We start from the raw sequence: 20,024 nt of genomic DNA, 5'->3' as shown, positions 1-20,024 counted from the left end.
AAATTGACTACACGTGATGTGTGTTGTTTTATTCATGTATACTGTTTGATGTGATGAGGACTAAATTCCAGACTTCAAGAAAATTACACAAATAACGGTAAATAAAAACTCTAGTAAGAAGCTTAATGATAAATCTCCCTCACTGTGTAACTGTTTTATTTTTTTTGCTTGACTCTATTGCAGTTTACTCCGCGGTGCGGAGGAGATTGGGCTCCGTAAACCAGTGAAAGCAGAGTTTGGAGGAGGAACCCGAGTTTTCTCCTGTGAAGAAGACTACATTTATCAGAATATTGAAAATGAGCTGAATTTTTTCACATCTCAGGTATATTCCTCCTAGTATTTAAATGCTATTGTGTTGTGTACAACAGTTTTATGTTTACTGGCAGCCCACAGTTAAAGGGGTTGTCCGGCTGTTTAAAAAAATATATATAGGTCATCTGGAGTGAACTTGTACATACTTTTTTCGGCACTCCCATTGTCATGCACCACTGCCCCTTGGTCCTGTGCCTCTGTTTACAGAGTCAGACATGCTCCGACAACTTCCGCCCACCTGGCTCGCCCACATGTTCCCTGTTCCCGCCCCTGATACAGCATTAGTTTTTAATGTGTACTTCCCCACCTGTTTTACAAAATAAAAGAAAAATGATGCACATATTAACATGTTTTAATCATCCATCACATATAAAATATTTTAATTTGCAATAAAAAAACTTTATGAACTCCAAAGGTGTACAAATAAAATACATAGGTTTTTTTTCCACATTGGCCTAAGCATTAACATGGAAAACAGGTGGGGAGATAAGAAGTTAAAACCAACGAGTCCTGTAATTTATAAACAATATAGTATGATGTCTGTCTAACATTCACACGCGGTATGCCCGCCGTGCGGGCATACCGCCGTGTGCTGGAGGTGAGGAGGGGGTGACCCCTCCTCCCTCCATAGGAAATAGCGGCACACGGCCGCACATCCGCCGAAAGATAGAGCTTGCTCTATCTTTTTGCGGTGTGCGGGCCGGATCGGTGCCACACATGTGTGGCACCGGATCCCCGCCGTGCCGCTATTGCCGTCTATGGGGACGTACATGCGGCCGCAAATTTGCGGCCGCATGTACGGCCCCGCAGACGGCAGTGTGAATGAGCCCTAAAGGGCAGACAAGATTGGATATAGTATCAACAAGCATCAGAAATCACTCTGATACAAGCACTAACCTGACTGCCAAGTACTTATAGGCAGCAATGCACTTAGTAACAAGAATAGACCCAGTGTGGCACTGCGAAGAGTATTTGTGCTAGCCCTATCTTCCTAAATATATTGAATATCGAATATCTAGTGCTGACTATAGTATCTGATCTGTAGTGCCTATGTAGGAGACAGACAGTATGTGTAGATACCTGCTGTGCATCCACCGATATTGTTTCCACTTGTGGCAATGATCAGATTAAAAACCTATTTCATCAGGGCCCCCACTCTACACTCTATCTAGGTATCATTAGGGGTATCAGTGCTCTAAATTGGTGTATGAGGTCTCCAAGACTTCTCTAGAACTGCACCCATTCTATGGAATGCCCTGCCTTGGATTATTAGACAAACACCCACCCTCCAAAGTTTAAAACCTGCTTTAAAACCCATCTCTTTAGGCCAGCCTATAATACTCTATAAAACTCTCTTTACTAACCCATCCTGTGTCCTCCTCCCATCTGTTACCAAGTAACCACCAGACACCAAGCTTCAGGCTTCTCTGCAGTCCCATTTACCTTGGACTGGTGTCTGGGTCAAGCAACAGCACCTCTATTTATTATATTATATTTTATTATGTTCTATTCCTTTATGAAGAATGGCTGGACCATTAAATAAGCTTTTTACCTCTTGTGTCCTCTTGTGCCCCATTCTTCCTCAGAGAATGTAAGTTCTTGCGAGCAGGGACTTTTCTCCTTTTGTTCCATATGAATGTTTGTGCTCTGTCATGTTTTATTGTATTTGTTTATGTCCCCTATGAATTGTAAAGCGCTATGGAATATGATGGCGCCATATAAATAATGGTTATTATTATTATGAGGTCCTCCCATACACCAAAAATAAGACTTCTTGAGCCACAAACACAAGCAGGAATAGGGCCTGCTCCATAATTTGTGGCTTGACCAATTGGCTCATGCACAAGGCTGTGGAAACCATGGATGTGTGTATGAGCCCATAGAAATACATTGCTTGTGCATACCATTAAACATGTGAACTAGTTTACATTAGATTTTCTCTACATTTTTAGGAACGTCAGAGCATCATCAGGTACTGGATGGAGAACCTCCGAGCTAAACAAGGGGAAACTTTGCACAATATACACTTCCTTGAAGGCCAGCCAATAAGTGGGTATACTGTGCTTTGTGTTGTGTAAAAGTTTGTGGCCAGTACAGCTCCATGCCCAGAAAATTTTTGCAAAACAAACAGCAATACTTCTGGAATATTGGTGTTCCCCATCTCTAGCACTCCATCTCAAGTAGAGATATTTGGCCATAATTCACACCAGCATATTTTGTGGACACGGACACAAAATATATAAATAATGACATGGTGGAATAGGTTTTGTGACCTGATTTAATATCTTCTAAGAAGCAAATTCTTTGTTTACAATGTCCTGATGCGTTTTCTTTTTCTCATTGTGTGTGTATAATACAGCACAAATGTGACAGACATAAATAGCATCAGAAAGTTGTTACAATGCTCATAGCTTTGTGCAGAGTGTTGTAAAAGGTCTTGTTCTTTTTCAGAGCTGTCACACTGCGTCTCTTCTACTCAGATGATTGACTGTGTGGGCTGAACAGCAGTCACAGTTGGCCTTTTGAAATAAAACAGTAGTTTTCTTTATGTGCTGAATTCCTAAAATGCTAATATTATTGCCTATATGAATAGTATTGTTTGAACCCATTCACTTATCTATAGATAGTTGAAATGACTTCTGCTAAAAGCTTATCAAAACTGGTGTTCACCCAGTAGTGTAGAGAATGGGGTTTATAGTCCTTACATCTAGTAGATATCATTGCAAAGTCTGATTCTATTGAGTGGTTCATAGACCCTAAAGGAGATTAACTGTACATGTGCACCCACTTCTGAATAGGAAACCAGGGGTGGCTAGGTCCCCACATCAGACATATCATGTCTTGCTAACATATGAAATCTAGATGGCATAAGCATCATTATTGTAAATGTCAAAATCATATTTCATTGTCTTAGTTATTCTATCTATCTTTGACTGTGTCCTATTTCAGTCCCAGAGCTTGCAGCTCGAGGAGTTATCCAGCAGGTTTTTCCTGTGCATGAACAGAGAATATTGAGCCGGCTCATGAAGTCCTGGGTCCAGGCGGTGTGTGAGCGACAGCCCCTAGGTAAAGGCTTTTTAAAGAATGAACCTTGCATGGAAAATTCTTTACTTGCTTTTGTGTATCTGTAGAACACACTGCATATTTTCATACTGTATACACATATTTATATAGTATTCATACACAGTATAAAAAGACAGATGTATCTGAAATGAAATCAGAATAAACATTTCCCCTTTCAGATCAATTAGGATTAACAAAATTATTTATATTTGCCAAATGCCAGAATAATGAGAGAAATAGAATTTTTAAGGCCATTTTGTAACTTTCTGCAAAGTCAAAAGTTTACATATATTTCATTAGTATTTGGTACCATTGCCCTTAGGCCACATTCACACGACAGTATGATCTCAAGCTGACAGCCATACATATGTCCCACATAGACGGCAATGGCTGCACGGAGCAATACAGTGCCGCTGTACCGCTAACAGATAGGATAGATTAATGTGGTTTATATACTCCCTTACACTGCTTGAGGTACTCTGGAACATTTCTCTTTGATCTGAGATGTGTGGGTGGCAGCCCAGACTGCTATGGCTAGGGAGGAGGAATAGCTTCGTCCATGTGAGGTGTGAATTAGTTGGGTGAATGAGTGTTCTTTAGGGAAGGGGTGCCTCTTGTGGGGGCAGTTATCTCTCTGTTTTTGCATCAGTGGCTGTTGTAACTATCCTATGCGAACATTTTTGTGCTGATTGCTCATCTTATATGACTGTACCATGTACTTCCCTGAAAGTCTTTTCCCCATATCCCTTGCATTTCTATGGAGAAGGAAGGGGTCACCGTAGCTGTGCGGGCATCTGTTCATCTAAATGCAGCCTTAAACTGTATGACTTGGGTCACAGAATTTGGATATCCTTACACAAGCTTCTCAATTGTTTGGAGGAATTAAGGAGCATTCCTTTTGACAGAAAGGGTATACATAATGTTTGTAAGTCGCCTTACTTGACTTGCTTTTTCCGGTTTTACCATGAATGTTCAGGATTGACATCAGGCCTTTGTGATTGGTTGCGATGGGCAGCTAGAAATATTCTGACTTTCAGATAGCTTGATAAATCTGTCCCATTGTGTTAAGAAAAGCATTGCATATTTCTGGGGACAAGGCTCAGCCCGATCGCATACATGCTTGTATTGAAATGCATGCAATCGGTTATGGTCAACCAGTGTTGTGCGTTGAGAGCTTTCAATTTTTATGACAGTTTATTAAGTGTATTGTGAAGGTTGTCCTGGTAATGTTACTATAAACTGTATAATTAATTTTGTCATATACAGTTTTATTATTTCAATTTAACTACAGTTAAATACATGCTAAAAAAATTGATAAAACTGGCGAGTCCTACTTTGCACCTATTGTCTCGTTTGCTGAGCCATAATGTTGAATTTTCTGGTACACTAAATATTTTGTGTCCAGTCACGCCCCCTAGTTACCGTGCGCAAACCCTCCTTTTTGGGTGGAGTTGGAAAACTGGTGTAGACAGATTGAGGGCTTCCCCTGACAAAAGGGGGAGATTTATCAGAGATATAGAAATACCATATATGACACATGATGGTATTTTCCCCCGATGACTTTAGTTTCTACTCACATCTATTCAAAGGTTACTCTTTCTTTTGCCATCTTCTCAGAGAGGATTCCCCCGCAGGGAATTACTGTGGGATCTGTAGAACAGACATGTTGTTCAGTACTGAAAATTACAGAAACTCAGTATTGAACCGTTCTGAGCTTTAAAGTATCAAAAAAGTACCAAAGTTTTGTTACATGGTGCAACCCTAAATACTATTTTGCCTAAACGGAAAAGGTTTATCTTGATTTCATGTCAGAAGAAAAACATGCAAATTTGTCTTTTCATAGGGTGCGTAAACTTCTGGTTTTAACTGTGTATATATAAAATATATAAATGTATATTTATACATATAGATTATATTGTATAGTGTCCATTCTTTCTCTCTTTTTTCATTATATTGAGTGGGATGCATTGCATAGCACATTGGGGCAAATTTACTTACCCGGTCCATTCGCGTTCCAGCGGCGGCTTCTCCGCTCTGGATTCGGGTCCGGCCGGGATTTAATAAGGTAGTTCTTCCGCCGTCCACCAGGTGGCGCTGCTGCGCTGAAAGTAAACTCATCGCGCCGGAATGCACCGAGCTGGACCAGGTGAAGGTAAGCTGTCCTTATGCGACACATTTTCGGTTTTTAAATGCGGCGGTTTTTCCGAATACGTCGGGTTTTCGTTCGGCCACGCCTCCCGATTTCCGTCGCGCGCATGCCAGCGCCGATGCGCCACAATCCGATCGCGTGCGCCAAAATCCCGGGGCAATTTAAGTACAAGCGGCGCAAAACGGAAATATTCGGGTAACACGTCGGGAAAACGCGAATCGGGCCCTTAATAAATGACCCCCATTGTGTACAGCACTCATTGGGGCAGATTTACTTACCCGGTCCATTCGCGATCCAGCGGCGCGTTCTCTGCGGTGGATTCGGGTCCAGCGAGGATTCATTAAGGCAGTTCCTCCGACGTCCACCAGGTGGCGCTGCTGCGCTGAAGAGCATCGGAACGCACTCAAGTACACCGGCCTATTCCTAGTGAAGGTAAGTGCAAGCTCCGCGACACATTTTTTTAAAAAAATGCGTTGGTTTTTCCGAATCCTTCGGGTTTTTGTTCGGCCTCGCCCCCGATTTCCGCCGATGCGCCACAATCTGATCACGTGCGCCAAAATCCCGGGGCAATTCAGGGGAAATTGCCGCAAATCGGAAATATCGGGTAACACGTCGGGAAAACGTGAATCGGGCCCTTAGTAAATGACCCCCATTATGTCATTGGTTGTCTGTACACAATTTTCCAAGGCTTTGGTATACTAGAAGCCCTTATTTTACAATGATCCTCATCTACTCTATAACAGTGATTTTCAACCTTTTTTGAGTTGCGGCACACTTTTTATACTTAGAAAATCCTGGGACACACCACCAACCAAAAGAACACAAAATGACACTAAAACAGCCAAATTATACGTATAGTTAATAATATAGATTCTAAATTTGTGAAACCTGGGCCTGTTTCGATAAACACAAAAGGGATATCCTGGCAGGAATGGTGGAAAGACACACAAAGCTCTTCCTCAACAGTTCTCAGTTTCTCCCTGTTTTTAGTATATGGTGCTGATTATTATGTGGCTCATATACTGCAAAATAAAGGTGTACAATGAGAAGTACTATGGCCATGAGGCCAGAGTACAAGTTCCAGCTCATATACTCAGCATATGAGCTGGTACTTGTAGTACTCCAGCCTCATGACTATAGTATTTCTCATTTTACATTTCTCATTGTTATATGCAGTATACTGCTGGAGTACTAAAAGTACCAGCTCATATGCTGAGTATTCTGCCAACAGCTCATATAGTCAGCATTATTGGTGGCATTACCTTGGCGGTGGGCAAATGCAAGAGTCTATCCTCTCTCAGGATGATGCCCCGGCCTCGGTGACGTGATTTTGTTGCGTGAGGTTCAAAGCTTGTGCATGTGTTATTGTACACGTCTCCTACATTGTAAGAAGCCGTGACTGCGCATTGCCGGGAAACAAAACACAGGGGGCACCATAGTTTGGGGAACTTTCCCCGCAGCACACCCGACCATGTGTCGCGGCACACTAGTGTGCCAAGGCACACTGGTTGAAAAACACTGCTCTATAAGAACACAAAACACATCCCAAATACAAATATGCCGATTGTTTAATCTATACTTACTGGATGTTTGAGATATTTGACGTTATTATGTTGTGCCGCCTACAGTTACTTTAGTGATCTATTATGTATTGTACAGCAGGAGTATAAAACAGCACAGAGTCAAGAGAACCCTTGTTTCTGATACTAATATTTTATAATTTATTGTATGTTATTTGCATACTTGTACAAAAGATGTTATTCTCACAGATGGAAATCAAGTAGGAAGTCGTTTATACAGTACTAGCAATGCAGGCTGCAACCAGTGGGTGACATAGAGATCCACATATTTGTGTATCTCTTATTTTTCAATGATCAGGGAAATTGTATCATCAAATAATTGTATTTTATTTTAACTGTGTTTATTGCACTTCTCTCTAACTGTTCATACACACTATCTTCTGGAGCACACATTAGGCAGACACAGTAACTGTATAGTGCGGGTCAGGGTCAACTCAGGGCAGGCAATTTAATGATGGATCCATCCTACTGCTCCAGGCTTAGATAAGACAGTAGGCTCTGTAGGCATCTCCATGTCATTCTCTGGAGGAGGGAGCTATATATTCCATCACTTGCTGGAGATAGCTTTTTTTCTTAGCAATATCTACTTTTTATTGCTGCTGATTATCATATTAAAGTGCCTTCTGTTTTTCCAAAAAATGGATTTGTTTAAAATACAATTACAATGTAAAGTCACATTTTGCACCATAAAGTCACATCTTCACCATAAAAGTATGATGTGTATTGTGACTTTATATTTCTTTGACTAGTTCATTGGGCTGTGCGGCTGGCGAACTTTCTTTTTTTGAACTCTTAAAATAAAGTAGATTTTGCCACCATAAATTTGTGTAAACTACCAAATAAAGCTAAACAATCAAGTCACTCCCAACAATTGTGTGCTTGAAACCCACACAAAATTGTGGTCCATTGGGTTATACTATGAGTGTTGTACTCTGATGCTATTATTAACAGTGTGTCCCAGTTACAAAAGGAACTCCCTATTGTGTGATATTTCTGAGCGACACACAGCTAGCTAAAACTATTCTGCACACTTACTTTATGCTAAAACTTGGTGTTAGTCTACACCATCTAGTATATGTAAGTCATAAAAATACACATATCATTGGTGACCATGCTGTATTTTCTTTACAGATGAAATATGTGAGTATTTTGGGGTGAAGATTGCCATGTATTTTTCATGGCTTGGCTTCTACACCTCATCACTTGTTTATCCAGCTGTCTTTGGTATGATGCTTTGGTTCTTCACTGAATCCGACCAGGTAAGCTATCTCTTTAAGATATAAAATATCATTTTGTAAAGAGGTCTTCAGGATGCCAGGCACATAACTGTGGCAGCTGTTCATTTGCCAGTGAATGTTTTAGCAGGCAGGTACATATGTAAACCATGTTAATTCTGCAGGTCACTGAGCAGAGACTGGTTGGCAAGGAGATATATTTATGTGGTTTTGTTATTTTCATTTATGACATTCCAGCTTCATGGACAATTTTTGTTAATTGCAGCACAGCACCTTTAATTATTATCATTATTCTGAGTCATGTTGGTGGTTGTAGAGTTGCTTGTCTTCACTTATGAACTCTAATAAGCAGATTTGTATGTGCTATTACTGTTGTAACAATTGTAAGAATGCATGCGATCTCAGGAAATTCCAGAAATTCGCTTTTAATGACTAGTAGACTTGGTATTCTCTCACATAAGGAAGTAAAACATTGCTAGAATTGAAGTGTTACCATGAACAACATACAGTACAACAGTGTTGACCCTGAAATCAATGATCTTGATTCCACTCTACTTTAGTCATGTGTTCAGTGAAAGCATTTCGTGAAAATCACGAGGTGTGATGTATTTTTATGTAGCTAGAATTAAATATGAGCTGGTATCTGTTTGGTATGGCATGTCTTTCCAATGGGAACTATGAAATGGTTACAGTTATATCCATGTTCATCAACCTCCACCAGGGTAAAAAGTGGCTGACAGCAAGTGGTAGTTCTTAAAACTATTGATTTAGAGTTAGGCAAAACAACCAAGGCATGAGTATCTCAGGCCAAAATCTGGAAATTTTACTTCTTTATCGTGTGTGGTAATCAGACTTTTCCTTCCATTCAAATATTCTGTTTAGTTCCATGTACCGTATAGCAACTATACCGTGCAGTTCATTTTTACATAATCTATCAATCGAACAAGGGCCATCTCTCCTGGCCCCATAAATCATTACCTTTGTTATACTATAACTCTATATGCCCCCATTCCTTTATTATGACCCACTGTGTCCCTGACCTTTTAAAGGAGTTGGCCACTCTTATACTTAAGTTGCCCATATAGATATATTGCCTTGTAGATAATCCCTGAATGTCCATCAAGTGATGAAGCAGTCCTGCTACTTATGTTTGTACTGTGTGTAGACCATCCATGTTTCTTTATTTAGATCTCTGAGCTCTGCTGAATAGGTGGAGCTGCAGCAGCACAGCATGACTCATCCTTCTCCTCCTCCCACTCCCTCTGCTTCTCTTTGTCCTTATGGACAGATTGTGAGAAAAGATAGAGGGTGGCGTAACATGGACGTTCTGGAGCAGTGGGGCAAAGACACTGGAACATATACATGCAGAGACATGTCTAATACAAGATATTTATTTAAAAGTGGCTGACCACTTTAACTTTTGTATTCAATTATCCTTTATAGATTAAACCCAATGCCCCCACCCCATGCACTCTCAGGTCCACTACTTAAAGGGAACCTGTCAGCAGAGACCCTTTTTTTGAATTTCTCATGTTTCCATAGACACTAAACATCATATCCCCCAACAGTTTTTTGACCATTTACTGTCAAAAAGATTAATTATAGATTAAGTTTTACCTGGCTCCCTGTCAGCATGTTTCCTGTGTCCCTGGGGCGTGTTTTTGAGCAAGGAGCATGCCCCCATCCTCTGGAAAACACTTGTCAAGCTTAATTTTAAAAAAATCCTCCATCATTCCTTTCAATGATTGCCCCCTCCCTCTTCCCTTTCACTCCTACCTATCTGCGCTGTGCAGAAAAGGTGCTGACTGCGTAATCATGAGTTTCAATTACTTTGGTTATCAAGTACAGGACTAGGAGGAGGGAGGAAGGAAGAAGTGAAAGGGAGGAGGGACATTTTTTTAAAAATGCTGTGTATTAAGTTTTCCAGTGAGGGATGGGAACCTGCTCCTTGCTCAAAACACACTCCGAGGACACAGGAAACATGCTGGCAGGGAGTCAGGTAACGATGTTTAGTGTCTGTGGGGACATGGGAACTTCAAAAAGAGTCTCTCTCTGGTGACTGGTTCCCTTTAAGTTTGCTAAACATAGTTGGTCTGTGGGGATGATCTGTCCATGGAGGCGATTTAGTAAATATGAAAAATGTCCAAAGGTTAACTAATAATATATTTGAATTAACAGTACTTTATACAAGAACAGATACAGATATATAAAAAGTGTAAATTCCAATATAGACGGACCCCTACTTAAGAACACCCAACTTACAGACGACCCCTAGTTGTAAATGGACCACTGGATGTTGGTAATTTACTGTACTTTAGTCCCAGGCTACAATAAGCAGCCGTAACAGTTATCAAAGGTGTCTGAAATTAAGCTTATTTATTATTAATCCTGGATCTTCTGACAATCCAACATTTTTAAAATCCAATTGTCACAGAGACGAAAAATAATTTGGCTGGGGTTACAATTATAAAATATACAATTCCAACTTGCATACAAATTCCATTTAAGAACATACCTTCAGAATCTTGTACATAACCCCCGGGTTACTGGCTGTATAGAAATTTTAATAAGGAAAATAATGTGCATTGCAAATTTACTGCAATTAAAAAAGATGAAGCTTTACATAATGTTATGAATGAATCCATAGACAAATAACAACTGTATGCAAAAAGAGCAAAATGAGGAGACAAAGTATGTATGACATAGGGATTGAAAGCCCCCATGTGTATAAATGTGTACATTTTTTACAACATCCCTTCATATTTTATGTTTATATCAAGTTTAAAAAAAACGTTATTTTGGTTATTTTTTTTTACTTGTCTTTTACAGACAAGTCGTGACCTCTCCTGTGTGGTCTTTGCACTCTTCAATGTAGTTTGGGCTACTCTCTTTCTGGAAGGTTGGAAAAGGAGGGGAGCAGAGCTAGCCTACAAGTGGGGAACATTGGATACCCCTGCAGAATTCATCGAAGAGCCACGACCCCAGTTCAGGGTAGGGCTGTTTTGCCTCATAAAGGAATGTTCTCTATATCAGTAACATGAATAATTTGTTGTGTACAGCTTATACACGGTCTTTTATCTGTTTGCTTTTTGAAATCTTTTTATTCTCTTCAATAGGGTGTCAAGAGGATCAGTCCAGTGACCAACTGTGAGGAGTTTTACTATCCCCCATGGAAGCGGCTCCTATTTCAGTCTTGTGTCAGTCTCCCCATCTGCGTGTCCTGTCTGTGCTTTGTCTTTGTTGTGATGCTTGCTTGCTTTGAGCTGCAGGTAAGTTACTTTCATTAGAGATCTATATGTAAGTCGATTTTACAACATTGTAGTTTGTCATTCGGGCAAATACCCCTTGAAAATAATACTAGAAAAAAATTGTAGAAACCTACTAGAACTTCTAATTTCTCCACAGCTAGCAACACAAAGGTAGCAAGTCCTTGTATGAAGACTCGCATTTCCTTTTGTTTATAGGGAAAAGTTGGTGACCACTTACATTTTTTCTATCCAAAATGTAAATATTTAAGAAAATAAGAAAGTTTATAATCACCTACTTTTTATTGAGAACAGTTGTATCTGCTAAGTCTAGATACATTCAAAAACACATACTACAAAAAACTGTTAATATATAGCTCTCTTAGTGATCCTGAAGCTCAAAGAGGTGCCAAGCATGTGACCTGATAAAGGGGTTGATACGGGAACACTCAAAGGTTATAAAATGCAAGCCATATTGATCTGCAAAAGAGGCAATTCACTGGTGTGCATTACATGAAAAGAATATGAGGATACAGTGTGCAATGGTGATGGTTTAAATCTTAAAAAGCAACTAAAAATATAAAAGTGTTGCACTTTCCCAGGTATTGGAGCTATACACACGGTCCTGGATGTATCCACCAGTCATCCAACATATATCCAACATGACCAGAGCTCAAGTGTTTCTTATGGTCTCTTTCGTTATATTCCAATATTTTTGTAACTCTTGTTGTATTCCAATATTCATGTAATTGGTTAAAAGACACAACTTAAATCTTCAGTGAGAAAGACGCCATTCAAACACAAAACTGCTAGAAATATCCCTCTTCAAACATCCACCTATTCGCATAAGAACGATAAAATGCGCATAAAATCCACGAGGACGCAATTCAAACCCGGTTTTTGCCTTTCAGCTTTTTCCGGGGCATGACCAACGTCGGACATCTCTTACAATTTATTCACTCGATATTAGATTCACATTTGTTCTAAAATAACAAAAAATACTTTTCTCTATAAATTCTATATTCCATAGAGATGTTCGTTGTTCTTTGTTACAAATTCGAATTTTTAGTACATAAACAGATAGATACCTTCACAACATTTAAATTTCCCGCTCCAATAACAAGTTCCCAAGGGGTATTCCTCCAACGATCCTCCTTCAAAGTTCTTAACCAATGTTTCTCTAAACATGCATAGGTACAAGCGTGCCTAGGGGAGTGGGACAGAGGATATATAAACTAGGCACCCTTGTGCCAGGAGGATTAAACATAGATTCTGAGTTAACGTGCTTTTTAAAGTAAATGTAAATTACTAATGGTTATTATATATGCACTGCTGTATGCTAGACTTGTATTACAATATGAGATGGGGTCTATCGACTATTCCCATACAATATGGGATGGGGTACACTTGGGTTGTATAATACATATGGGAATTATGTTTACTGAATGAAGATACTTAAGATGAATAGGTCTTGGTAAATTTATTGGGTATAGTGAGGATAGAAAAAAAGTGTTTTTTTTTCATGAAGAATATTGTTCTGTCATGAGAATGGATAATATCTGTTTTGTTTTGAGATGTGTTACATTAGTATTTAATATTAAGCACGCTGGATAAACATTGTACATTTTGTTAGGAGGATGAATAATATCTGGGTTAAGTGATGTGTTAAATGATGTGTTCGAGTACAGGTTTAGGGATCTGTGAAATTGTGTCTTTTAGTGTGGTGTATACACTATGGGTTAAAACCTTCCCATTCGTTCATGAGTTAAATTTTGTTTCAAATTATTAACTAGAGCAGTGATGGCGAACCTTTTAGAGACCGAGTGCCCAAACTACAACAAAGACACGCTTATTTATCGCAAAGTGCCAACACAGAAATGTAATTTGTGATTTATACTCGCTTCTCTGTCACAGTTTTCATTGATACCAGCACCTGAGGGCACCAATAAAGCAGAAAATAGTCCCAGGTACATCTGACACTTTAAAATAGCTCTGTGTACAGCAAGTCCTGGGCTGTCTGGGACTGCAGGAAGATACCTGGAGTCATATCTGGTGATGGCCTGAGTGCCCACAGAAAGGGTTCTGAGTGCCACCTCTGGCACCAGTGCCATAGGTTAGCCATCACTGAACTACAGTGTTTACACTATGGGTTAAAATTTCCCCTTTTTGTCCATTAAGAGTTAAGGGAGATACAAAATATGCTACAATGTGATTGGCCTCCATGATAGGTAGTGTCTAATAGAGAGATACCGAGTAGATCAAATAAATACCCCGCCAATATTGGAGGATACGGGAAAGAGATATGATTGGCTTAACTGCATCATATGACTATAACGAATGTATGGCGGAGGGGATGGTGATGCACTAAATTGTGCATTGATGGGTTAGAAGAGAATATCACCGAATACCTTTAGAGAAATATCCGGCCTTAGTGTTCATTGGTTGACAACTTTGAAGGGGGATCGTTGGAGGAATAGCCCTTGGGAACTTGTTATTGGAGTGGGAAATTCAAATGTTGTGAAGGTACTTATCTATTCATGTTCTAAAAATTAGAAATTGTAAAAATGAACAGTGTCTAATGGTACAAGTAATCTCTATGGAATATAGAATTTAGTTTAGAACAATTGTGAATGTAATATTGAGTGAATAAAATGTAAATTGGTCAGTCCCCGGAAAAAGCTGTAAGGCGAAAACCTGGGTCGGGTGTGAATGGCGTCCTTGTGGATTTTATATGCACATTTTATCGTTCTTATATGAGTAGACTACAATAAAAATCTTTTATGTTTGGTGAAACTGTCTATACTATGTCTATATATATTTCCTCTATATAGCGAATATGGATTAAGCTATGGTGGAAGTTTGAAGAGGGATATTTCTAGCAGTTTTGTGTCTGAATGGCGTCTTATTCTCACTGAAAATTGAAAGTTTTGACTTCTAACCAGTTACATAAATATTGGAATACAACAAAAGAGTTACAAAAACATTGAAATATAATGAAAGAGACTATAAGAAACATGTGAGTTCCGGTCAAATTATACTTTATTTTTATGGTTTATATCTGAGCCATGTAGCAAGGCCTGTTAAAAGATCAGACATTGATGTATAGGATAACTACTTTTACAATTGGTTTTATCCCTTAACACTCTTTCAAAGGGAAAAGTGGTATCCCCCCTGCCCGTTTCCTGACCAGATATAGTCGGGTGGTTTTGCCCTAGCAACTGGTTAATTCAGACCCCGAAAAGCTCAAAAGTTTCTGAATGTAAAAAGATTGAGATCTCAAATGTTTATCTTATCATTGTCTTTGGTGTTGCTACGTGTTGTAGAGTGGTTAAATATCTGATTACTGTTACTTTTCTTTTGCAGGAGTTCGTCCTCAGTATCAGAGAGCTCCCGAGGCTTGTGCGCTTTTTTCCTAAGATCCTTCTGGCAATTATAGTTAGTTCCTGTGACGAGGTGTACAGGAAGATTGCGTACTGGTTAAATGATATGGGTATATGTCCTAACCTTGCCTTTTGCTACCGTGTCTTACTCTCCTCCCTTCTGTAATTTAAGTTTTTTTTTCTCATTTCCCTACATGTTCTGTTGTCTTCCCTTATATTAAGCTGGCCTTAGACATTAGACTTCGGTTGTCACATTTTGCAACAGTTAAACATCTATCTAAGTGATAAATAAAGTCCTGCAGGTTGGGTATGAACCTATTAGGTCAGTGACTGCAAACCTTTTTAAACACCAAGTGCCCAAACTACAACCAAACCACACATATTTTTTGCAAGGTGCCAATGAGACAATTTAAGCAGTACCCCTGCTTACTCCCTGCTCTTTCACAGGTTTAAATTGTATAGGAACCTGAGGACACCAATACAGTAGGAAGAAGGAGAAGACGTTTGGATTATCATTGTAGCTTCCTTCTAGGGTCCTGGGCTGCCTGGGACTGCAAAAGGCCATGAGTCCTGTCTGACAAACCTTCCCCTGGGGTGATGGCAAGGGTGCCCATATAGAAGGCTCTGAGTGCCACCTCCAGCACCCGCTCCATAGGTTCGCCACCACTGTATTAGGTCTTTTCCTCAGAGATAAGTACCTTTGAGTGTCTGCCAGGCTCCTTTCTTTTATTATAATAAAATGTATGACCACTGAACTAACATTCAGTTGATCCATAATCCTCAGTTTTTTTCATCTCTATGGTCAGCTTTATATCTTTCACATGTTGTTATCACATAATTGTATAGATTGTCGTTCCCATGTTTATCTTCCTTTTCTCCCCTCCTATTTATCTTACAGAGAATTACCGTTTACAGAGTGCCTATGAGAAACATCTAATCATCAAAATTGTTTTAGTAAGTTACCTCCCAGATAAGTGGGTTGTCTAAAAGGTTGGGAGCAAGCATGAGAGAGTTAAAAGTCAGGATAATTTGCTCGCTTCTCTCAAATGCAATTGTAAGGGGTAGCACAGAAGTAGCACTGTGTGCCTATAATTTAGCAGCATGGTAATAACACTTTGTCCATCTGTTCTATGATATAGATTAAAGGAAACCTGCCATCTGTTTCATGCTGCCCTAACCATATTCTTGAACTATGTGGCATTTCAAGAAATAACCTAGTTTTAAGAAAAGCCACTTCTGGTTATAGTGACTGTGCAGCTTACCTCTGCTTTGCTTTGACAGATCTTTCCTTATTAGCAGAATAACTGCGCTTGTCGATGGGGACTGACTTGGGAGAAGTTAGGCTGTAATACCAGACAAAGCCTGTAGATAGATGTGGCACTGTTTTCTGATTATTGATTTACCTATTACAAGATATATATTTTTTTCTCTCTATTTAGTTCCAGTTTGTAAATTCCTACCTGAGTCTTTTCTACATTGGTTTCTACCTCAAAGACATGGAGCGACTTAAGGAGGTTAGTTGGGAGCATCTTTCTTTGGTGTGGGTCTTGTGATGTTTGACATTTGAACCATTGCTTTGTAGCATTTTTGTAAGGAGGCTGTATAACAACTGGCCTGTCTGCACTAACAGGACATGTTTAAACTATAAAACATGTTTTGCTTTACTATTGAATCAAGATCCATGGAATGGCCTTATTGTAGGTCAAGTAGTGAGGTTACATACATACAGTGCACTCCATACGTCTTTGCACAGTGACTTGACTCTTTATTTCATCCCATTAGATGTGTAATTATAACATGGTGGTTAATTCTGATTGTTTTATGCATATTTTAACTGGTGCAGCTCCCTTTCTTCATCAAGCCATTTTACCAGCTTCTCATCATGGTCAAGGTCACTGTTTGGTGGGAATGGGCATGCATGCCTGGCAAATGAAATGGCTTACAAGAGATGTTCAATGTAAGGATTATTCTACTGCAGAATGTCCATCTCTGGCTGTATTTACAGAAGATGCTGAATCTTGTTCCTATTACGTTGCTATTCAGGACTGTAAATTGCACAGTCAGCGTGAATGTCGGCCTCCCTGCCCCCACAGCTTGTATCATACGCTACTTCGAATCAATGCGGTGGTTCTGGGAGGTAGCAGGAGGATCAGACTCTGTTCTTTATTATAGGCATACAGCCAGGTATGTGCATTTTCTGCATGCATGCGGTAAATTACTTCATTGTGCTGCCTACATGTTGATCAACAGTAACCACATTAAAACAGAATCACATGTTACAGGGTTCTACAGGAATCTCACTTTGAACTATTAAAGGGGTTGTCCGAGTGTGTTAAAAAATCTTCAGGTGGGCTGGGAGGGGGGCTGTAAAAAATAAACTTGCACTTACCTTTTCCGTCATGGCCGTGCCCCGGTTTGTTTACAGAGGAAGGAATGCTCCTCTCTGACAACTTCAGCCCGCAAGGCACGGCCATCTGTGAGAGCCTGGGAAAACCTATGAAACCCCAGTAAGAGCCTGTTGCTGACTGACACCCATTAGGGTGTATTAATTATAAATGAATACAGAGAAGAAGAAAAAGGCGGCATGAATTCCCCTAACATTAAACATATAGTTTGGCTGTAATATTCTAGGTCAGTGATGGTGAACCTTTTAGGGGCCAAGTGCCCAAACTAGAACCAAAACCTGTATTATTTATCACAAAGTGCCAGAATGGCATTTAAGCAGATACTTCTTTCTACCTTCTCTGTAATAGCTTTCAATCGTATCAGTATCCTGAGAACACCAATACAGTAGAACAAAGGAGGACAAATTCAGGTTCCTCTGAATAGTAAGAATTTTCAGGTCCGGAGCTGGACCTACAATGGTGTCAAGGAAATGTTAATCTTGAATGTATAAGATTTGTTTAACTATAAGGCAATGAGTAACTTAGTGGAAATATATGACAATTGGCATGTTTTGAAGTGTCCAGGCAGCTTTTATGACATCCTGGAGTTGTTACAGCTTGGAGCTCGGCGCTGCGGACTCTCTCTCCTTCTTTTGCTCTGCGCCCACCTGTTTAAATTGATGGATAAGCTTTAGGCGCAGGCTAGGATCACATTCCTGAGGGCTCCTGCTCTGGGTAGCCTCAGGGGAAACTCTTCCAGTATTCATAGTATCATAGTATATAAGGCTGGAAAAAGACGCAAGACCATCAAGTCCAACCTTTAAGAATCAAATAAATGTTTTATCCCCATAACCCGTGATATTTTTTCTCTCCAGAAAGTCATCCAGGCCTCTCTTGAACATGTACATAGAGTCCGCCATAACAACCTCCTGCGGCAGAGAGTTCCATAGTCTCACTGCTCTTACAGTAAAGAACCTTTGTCTATGGTGATGGTAGAATCGCCTATCCTCTAGGCGTAGAGGATGCCCCCTTGTCCTGGTCACAGGCCTAGGTATAAAAAGATCTTTGGAGAGATCCTTGTACTGTGCGTTCTGTTGTACATAGAGGTCTCCCCTCAGTCGTCTTTTTTCTAAACTGAATAATCCCAAATTTTGTAACCTGTCAGTGTATTCTAATCCCCCCATTCCCCTAATAATCCTGGTTGCTCTCCTCTGCACCCGTTCCAGCTCTACTATATCCTTTTTATACACTGGTGCCCAAAACTGCACACAATATTCCATGTGTGGTCTGACCAGGGATTTGTATAAGGGCAAAACTATGTCTTTATCATGAGAATCTATTCCTCTCTTGATACATCCCATAATTGTATTTGCTTTAGCAGCAGCCGCCTGGCTCTGGTCACTAAAATTAAGTTTACCATCCACCAATACCTCCAAGTCTTTTCAGCTCCAGTTTTAATAAGTAATTGACCGTTTAGAACATAATTATACTTTTTGTTTCCATTATATTTGGAGCCTTATAACAAATCCCTAGTAATATTTTATTATTCTTTTTCCCTCCCATTATCTCCAGCCATAGGGACTCCACATTTGCATTTGCATTACTGATGTCATCTCGCAAGACAGGCTTGAGGCAAGAATTCACATATAAACAAACCCCTCCCCCTTTTTTATTTATACAATCCTTTCTAAAAAAGGCTATAACTATCTATAGTAACAACCCAGTCATAGCTACTGTCCAGCCAGGTCTCGCTGATACCCACTATATCATATTTCCGCTCCAACATCAAGAGTTCCAGTTCCTCCATTTTGTTTGTGAGGCTTCTGGCATTTGTGTACATACACTTAATGGCTCCCTTTAACCGTGCCAGATTCTTGCTCTGCATCTTGCTCCATCAAAGCACAAACCAGCAGCTCTTTGGACTTGTCTGTCGGGTCGATACCTCTCTGCTCACAGAGGTGGACTAGAGCCATGGATTGGATTGTCAAGGGGCATATCATCCAAAATACAACTTGGTCTCAGTAGAGTGCATTGGGCTCACCACTGAATGGGTTACCCTTTTCTTTCACATATATTTTAAACATACCTTTCAACTGTAGGGGCAGCTATAGTGGGAGCCCTTGGTTTTACAAAACAATATAGAAGAGGACTACCTCTTGATTGACATGGGAGTATTTAGTGTAGTAACTTGTGAAGAAAGATGTGCAGTCTGATTTCTCAGGATTAAAAGTCTGACTGGGCTTAGCATTTGATATGGGAGGCACTTATCCCTCAACAGACTAAAGTTCAAAAGCCTTTGGGCTGGGAACTCTGCTTTGGGGTTCCTGTTTTTTCCTTTTCAACATGAACATTACATCTCAAACCTTATTGTTATATTAGCCATAAATACGTAAAATGGACACTTTGGGACTCATTTATGGGCTTTGGGGCTCAAGAGTCAGTCGGACGCATTTCCGTCGGGTTTTCCGATTTGCCCTGAATTGCCCTGGGCTTTTGGCACACGCGATTGGATTTTGGCGCATTGGCGTTGTCTTGCACGCGACAGAAATCGGGGGCATGGTCGCCGGACAACCTGATGGATTCGGACAACGCTCAAGATTTAACATTTAGAATTGTGTTGCAACACAGGCACTTACAAGCAACGGGAAGAAGAAGGTGAACTTCGGCGGACCTCAG

At 40.0% G+C, this 20,024-nt stretch overlaps 1 protein-coding gene across 5 annotated transcripts in view; it reads left to right on the top strand.

Moving 5' to 3' along the window:
• The window catches only part of ANO8 (anoctamin 8), a 91,567-nt gene that overhangs the window by 47,594 nt on the left and 23,949 nt on the right, over positions 1-20,024 (top strand). For all 5 annotated transcript variants that reach the window (XM_072155643.1, XM_072155625.1, XM_072155652.1 and 2 more), the window contains exons 4-12: positions 184-322; positions 2,265-2,361; positions 3,262-3,378; positions 8,236-8,363; positions 11,169-11,330; positions 11,456-11,608; positions 14,948-15,074; positions 15,863-15,918; positions 16,404-16,478. In XM_072155643.1, the coding sequence (XP_072011744.1) occupies positions 184-322; positions 2,265-2,361; positions 3,262-3,378; positions 8,236-8,363; positions 11,169-11,330; positions 11,456-11,608; positions 14,948-15,074; positions 15,863-15,918; positions 16,404-16,478 (1,054 nt within the window). The remainder of the gene's footprint in view (positions 1-183; positions 323-2,264; positions 2,362-3,261; positions 3,379-8,235; positions 8,364-11,168; positions 11,331-11,455; positions 11,609-14,947; positions 15,075-15,862; positions 15,919-16,403; positions 16,479-20,024) is intronic.

This window comes from Engystomops pustulosus, chromosome 1 (genome assembly GCF_040894005.1).
Source record: "Engystomops pustulosus chromosome 1, aEngPut4.maternal, whole genome shotgun sequence".
Classification (NCBI taxonomy): Eukaryota; Metazoa; Chordata; class Amphibia; order Anura; family Leptodactylidae; genus Engystomops; species Engystomops pustulosus.
Note: the sequence above shows the minus strand (reverse complement) of the source record. Positions and strands in the feature narration are given on the sequence as shown.